Raw genomic sequence first — 6,241 nt, 5'->3', positions numbered from 1 at the left:
CTGTCGCACTGCCAATCTCTAGTATAGATGTTGAAACTAATGAAAAAAGATTAAACGTCATGGTAGTCTGTTTTCAGACAGCATTCGAGCAGTTTTCTGTGGCCCCTCAAATTGTGGTAAAACAAATGCTCTTCTTTCCCTAATAATACATCCAAATGGTCTAAGTTTTGAAAATATTTACCTCTACTCTAAATCTCTACAGCAACCGAAATATAAATTTTTAGAAAATGTAATCAGTCAGGTAGATGGTGTTGAGTATTTTCCATTTAGTGAACATGAAGAAGTAGTATCTCCAAAAGATGCTAAAGCAAATTCAATATTCGTTTTTGATGACATTGCTTGTGAAAAGCAAGATAATGTTAGAGCTTTCTTTTGTATGGGCAGACATGTAAACGTTGACAGTTTCTATTTATGTCAAACGTATGCTCGTATTCCTAAACATCTAGTTCGAGATAATGTTAATTTATTGGTTCTATTTAGACAAGATGAAAAGAATCTGAAACATGTATACGAAGATCATGTTAATACAGATATGAGTTATACTCAATTTCGCGATTTATGTTCAGAATGTTGGAAATCTGACAAATATGGATTTGTTGTTATTGATAAGGACCGTAATTTTAATGAAGGAAGATATAGAAGAGGATTTGATTGCTTCATTTCACTATAAATACAAGAAGTTCATTGAATTTTTCATTAGTATAGTTTATCTTGTCTCGAAGAAAACATGTATCGAAAAGAGCAAGAAACGCTTCGTCAAATAGCAAAAGCAAGTGATGCTATTAGGCGGAAACATCGTTTACTCAAAATGGGTAAAGAGGCTGCAGAAACAGTATTGAAAGAAACTTTTCAACCAATAGTAACACCCCTGGAAAAGCTGGTGAACATAACTGACATACCTTTCAAAAATATTAAAAAAGAAAAAGTTAAAAAGGAGGAAAATGATTTTTCTTTCTCAACTGCTGTTGATGAGGAAGAGGAATTTGATAAAACACTACTCAATGACAGTCTATTTGATAAGAGCAACAAGTTTGAAGAAGGAGAAGAACTTAATTATGAAAATTTGACAAATAAATTTATTCAATTATTGAATAAAAATAGGAAAAGTTTTTTAGATATGGTTTATGGAGTACGTAAGCTTCCTAATGGTTCTTTTATTATTGGTGATACACCAGTTGATTTAGAAGGTTCACATATTCAACTTGCTGGAAAGAAAAAATATTTAAAAACTGCTAGGTTGCTTGAACTTTTATTTCGACAAGAACCTAATCCTGCATTAATAAGTTCAGATGATTTGGAAAATTATAAAGAAATTCTTGTAGCTACAAATGCACACCGAAAAAATTATAGTTCCAGTGGACTTGTCAACGTAACCAGGAGTTCTAAATACACTGTTGTCATTTCAAAACTTTTTAAGGGTACGCCAAAAAAGGGTAGTGGTGTTTTGAAGAAGAAGAAGAAGCTTGGAAAGAAATTACCTCAATTTATGATTTCAAAGAAACAATTTAACCCAGACTACATCTATTGGGATGATCCCAATGAACTAGTTGACCGTTTACGTCTGCTTGTAGCATCACAGCAAGCTGGTAATCCAAGCCATAATAATGAAATTATGTCAATCATCGAAGAACTACGTGAAGCTCGCATTATATATTAGGAGAGTACAAGCAAATAAAGCTTAGTATTAAAATGAGCATTGATGTGTTTGGACATCCCTTGTCACGGCCTCTTGCAAGTCGTGGACTTCCTGGACCTTCTGGAATTGGTTTTAAAATTACTCAAAGTGAACAATACGACATTGATAACAAAAGACTTTGCAACGTTCAAGACGCTGAAGAGCAACAAGACGCTGTAAATTTAAGACTTGCACAGAAAATTATTAAAAACGAGATAAAAACAGTTTTTCAAATTACATCTTCTTTAAGATCAGCTATTGATGATTTGAATCTTTATATCCGAATTATCGAGGATAGGGTGAACGAAAAACTTAAAGAAATTGAATCACAGCAAAATTACATTATCAAAGAGGCTAAATTTATTCAACAGTGATGGCTGATCAAAAATTAACAGTTGTAACTGAACTGCATAAACAAGCTAGAAAAAATTATCCTCGTCGAAAAGTTCAAATGCGTGGCATCGATGAAACCTGGCAAGCAGATTTGGTTGAAATGATACCTTATTCTTATTCTAATAAAGGTTTCAAATACATGCTCACAGTTATAGACATTTTTTCCAAATATGCCTGGGCTGTAGCTGTAAAGAGTAAGAATGGAAAGGATATTTCTTTGGCCATGAAAACTATTCTCAAACAAGGCCGAATTCCAAAAAATTTGCATACTGATAGAGGAAAAGAATTTTACAATTCTGAATTTAAGAGTTTAATGCAAGAATTTAACATTAATCTCTATTCTACATATAGTAATTTGAAAGCCTAAATTGTTGAAAGATTTAACCGCACTCTAAAAAACATGATGTGGCCTGAATTCAGCTTGCAAGGCAATTATAAATGGATTAATCTTTTACCAACTCTCATGACAAAGTACAATAATAAAAAGCATCGTACTATTGGTATGAAACCCAAAGATGTCACCGTAGAAGATACAAGAGAACTGCTGAGACGTATCCGTAAACTACGTAGAATTCCGCTGAAAAGATCAAAATTCAAAGTTGGAGACAGAGTTCGAGTTAGCAAGTTTAAAAATATCTTTGAAAAAGGATATACTCCCAACTGGACAACGGAAGTATTCACCGTGGATAAAGTTAAATCAACAAAACCAGTTACATACAAGCTGAAAGATTACCAAAATCAACCCATCGAAGATGGTTTCTACGAAGAAGAATTGCTGAAAGTCCAATATCCAGATGTTTACCTCGTAGAAAAAGTTCTCAAGACTCGTGGTAATGATGTATACGTGAAATGGCTTGGATTCGATAGCTCACATAATAGTTGGATAAAAAAATCTGATATGTAATATAGTTAAAGTAACGTTAAAGTAATGTTAAAGTAACGTTAAAGTATAGTTAAAGTAATGTTAAACGAATGTTAAAGTAACGTTAAAATAAGTTAAAGTAAAGTTAAAATAAGTTAAAATTTAGTTAAAATAAGTTAAAATAAGTTAAAATTTAGTTAAAATAAGTTAAAATAAGTTAAAGTAAAGTTAAAATAAGTTAAAATAAGTTAAAATATAGTTAAAATAAGTTAATGTAAATAGGTTAAGGTTTTTTCTAATAAAGTAGACATAAAATAAATTGAACATCTTTTTATTCAAACAACCATTTCTTTCTCCTTTCTGTAACAAATCTTTTTACATAAGTTTATTTTCATCGTCGTCGTCAATTTCAATAATTTTACAATGACCCCATGCGAGGGTGTCGGTGCTTTTTTCTATCAAGTATCTCTTGTCGTCATAAGGACTTAGTGCAATTTTTGTTTGTTTCAAAGTTTGTACTTTGTGAAGATTCGACCTAATTGAATATTGCGTTCTAGATTGCATTTTAATATTTCGAAGACAATAAACATAATCATCAAAGTCGATATTTTTCTTAACAACTTCTGCTTTGACACCTTTAGCCTTTTTTATTAAATCTTTCCCTTCTACACGGACGCTGTATATTTTGCTCCGCAAGCCAACAAATTCTGTTACAATTTTTCCATTGCATTCATCCTTCATGAGACCTAATATCTTTTTGTTGGCTTGCGGAATATTGTACACGTTATTAACCGGATAATCAGAAGTGTCGAATTTCATAATGTCTTGTTTCATATCGGCGTAAATGTCTGAGCACTTGATTTCATAAATCAGACTATCGGTGTCGGTGTACAATAATTTCAATTTTTTTTCATCATACTTGTTCAACATATAATCATAATGGAAGTCGTAGATCAAAGTTTTTGACACATCCAAAACAGTCAAGCCAACATACACCGGCTTGTTCATTAGTACCTCCATTTTCCTAAGCTCCACAGCAACCAAATTCTCATTAAAGATGGCTCTGCTGTGGAAGTTAGGCTTTGCTATTAAGGCTTCAGCTCCATACCTACCCTCCCACTTTGTCACAAGTTTGATGTCAACATGTTTTCGCACGTTCTCCATTGTTTTGCCAAATACCGCGTTGTTCATCAATTTAAGCAAGTTTTTCTCAAATTCATTACTGGCGTTTGTTCTTTGCGTGGTATTAAAGTCAATGTAACTTTTCAACCATGTGGATTGTTCGAATTTTATGACGCGATGAATTTTAACTAACACGAGACCGTTGGCAATAGCTTGTTTTAAGGCACGATAATGGAGAACGTGCTTTCGTTTCGGTAGGAGGGTAGTTAGGAGCTTCTCCTTTTTTAACCCTGGTGGCTTCGAGCGTTCCGGACAAAATGGAAAATCGCTGTGTTTATCATGAAGGTGATCTGGATAATCCAAATCAACTTCCAAAATGTAACCCGTAGGCGCATCGTCTGCAACATTGAAATCAAAACTATTATCAACATTCTCTACCCACTTGAAGCCACCATAGGGAAGCGGTTGAACCATTGCCCAACCGTATAGATTATTTGCGTCAAAGTATACGATGTAAGACGTGTCCTCATTTTTATCAAATTGTTCCATGTAATGATTGTTAGCTTTTGCATATCGATTTGTACATTGACTTACACCACCTCTTATTCCTCGTTCAATAAACATTACCATGTCAATGTCTGTCAAGAGTTCAAGTCTTACTTCCGTATACTTTAACATTGCGTCCCAAGTCAAACCCGGTGTAGTATAATAGTGTGCTGGATCTAGACCGTACGAGATTAAACACTGGTTTCTGAAATTTTGACAACTAAATTCACTCCACACTTTCTGCGCATGTGCATAGTCTTCATCGGAAACATTTGAATCGTTCAATGTGCTGTAGAATTTATCTTTCGGCGGTAACTCTGTTTCGTCGAGTTTTTCCCTTGAATCAATGTATTCATAAGGAAAAACTCCTTTTCGCGTTAATAATTGAATTTTATCGTCGCTGTAGTTTGAAAAAACGGAATTTACAATTTTGTATTCTTCGAGATAGGATGCTAACTTATCCAGAGATGATGCCATAAACTTGAAAGAATCAATAAAACGAAATTTTAGAAAACCACCTTTTACATTTTTAGTAAAACTAATGTACTTTTCTTTGTTAATAGGAAGTAGATTAACAGTACCATCAAATTCTGTAGCAATAGATTCAATGATAAAGTGTGCATCATAGCCACTTAGGTTATGAAAGACAACAGGTATGATCTGCGATTCATGGTAATTAATATTACAATCTTGATGAGCGGGTCCGCGGTACTTCCCTGTTAGATGGCAATGATCTCGTACTTTCACATCCCCATACGCGATTTTCTTTTTACGAATATGACAAGTCATATCATTTCGAAAAGCTGCCAACTGCTGTGGACTTAATGTTTCCATGGGAACTGGGTTCTTGAATATGGAATCTAGATTATCAGCCAAGTTCTTTAATTCTAAAGAAAACCATTTAGCTGGATTTTCCTCATCTCTAGGTGATGCTTTGTACACAGACAAAGAGTCATCGAAACTACACTTTAAGTAATAACCAATACTGAGAGTTTTATGGTTTTGAAACACCTCAGTATTTTTTGGTTCTTGGGGTGCTGCCGAGGGAATTAACAGACTTTCACAATCGGCATAAATGATGAAGGGAACACGTTCCTTATTTTGAAAATTTTTAAACTCGACTGTATTTTGACCTTTTTGGGGTAATTTAATCTTTGTGTCGTTCATTTTTCGACAATGCTCTTCATGTTGAGTGAGCTTTTCTTGATTCAGAAAATAATGTAAGCAACGATCGCAAATGAATTTTTTATTTTTCTGCTTTGATAAGTCTGAGCTAACAAGTCTCGACAATTCCTTATTCAGACATAATGGTAGTTAAACGATATGAGAGGTATATCAGTTTCATCATCATCATCTTCACTTAGATTTTCATCTATATAGTGATCTTCAATTCGAAGAAGATTGACGTGATTCATCTTCTTTTGAGACGAAAGATGAAGAGGTGAAACTGTAAACTTCTCATCTCTTTTAACAAGACCATACAAGTTAACGGAAATGTTGTTTAGGGTTTCAAATTTAGAAATGTCTTTGAGAGAAACAGGAAATTCGATACCACTAAAATTGAGTGTATCTTCATAGGGTCTATATTTTGAAACTCGATCTGCGTGTTTGTCTGCTGGGTACAGTGCTGACAATATTGCCCA

General features: G+C 33.7%; 2 protein-coding genes across 2 annotated transcripts; one reads left to right on the top strand and one right to left on the bottom strand.

Annotated features, from left to right (window-relative positions):
- The first annotated feature begins 2,471 nt into the window (after positions 1-2,471).
- On the top strand, positions 2,472-2,972 carry LOC122502541. The gene has a single exon (XM_043612653.1). The coding sequence runs from the start codon at positions 2,472-2,474 to the stop codon at positions 2,970-2,972; it is 501 nt and encodes a 166-aa protein (XP_043468588.1).
- Positions 2,973-3,305: 333 nt separating this feature from the next.
- LOC122502540 lies at positions 3,306-5,765 on the bottom strand. The gene has a single exon (XM_043612651.1). It carries the CDS (start codon positions 5,763-5,765, stop codon positions 3,306-3,308), a length of 2,460 nt encoding a protein of 819 aa, XP_043468586.1.
- Positions 5,766-6,241: the final 476 nt, after the last annotated feature.

The sequence above is a fragment of the Leptopilina heterotoma genome, unplaced genomic scaffold (assembly GCF_015476425.1).
Source record: "Leptopilina heterotoma isolate Lh14 unplaced genomic scaffold, ASM1547642v1 Lhet_2326, whole genome shotgun sequence".
NCBI classification, from domain to species: Eukaryota; Metazoa; Arthropoda; class Insecta; order Hymenoptera; family Figitidae; genus Leptopilina; species Leptopilina heterotoma.
Note: the sequence above shows the minus strand (reverse complement) of the source record. Positions and strands in the feature narration are given on the sequence as shown.

What these genes read in the sequence shown, in the direction of transcription:
- LOC122502540 (XM_043612651.1), bottom strand. Translation starts at nt 5,765, where the DNA reads ATGAACGACACAAAGATTAAATTACCCCAAAAAGGTCAAAATACAGTC.
- LOC122502541 (XM_043612653.1), top strand. Translation starts at nt 2,472, where the DNA reads ATGTGGCCTGAATTCAGCTTGCAAGGCAATTATAAATGGATTAATCTT.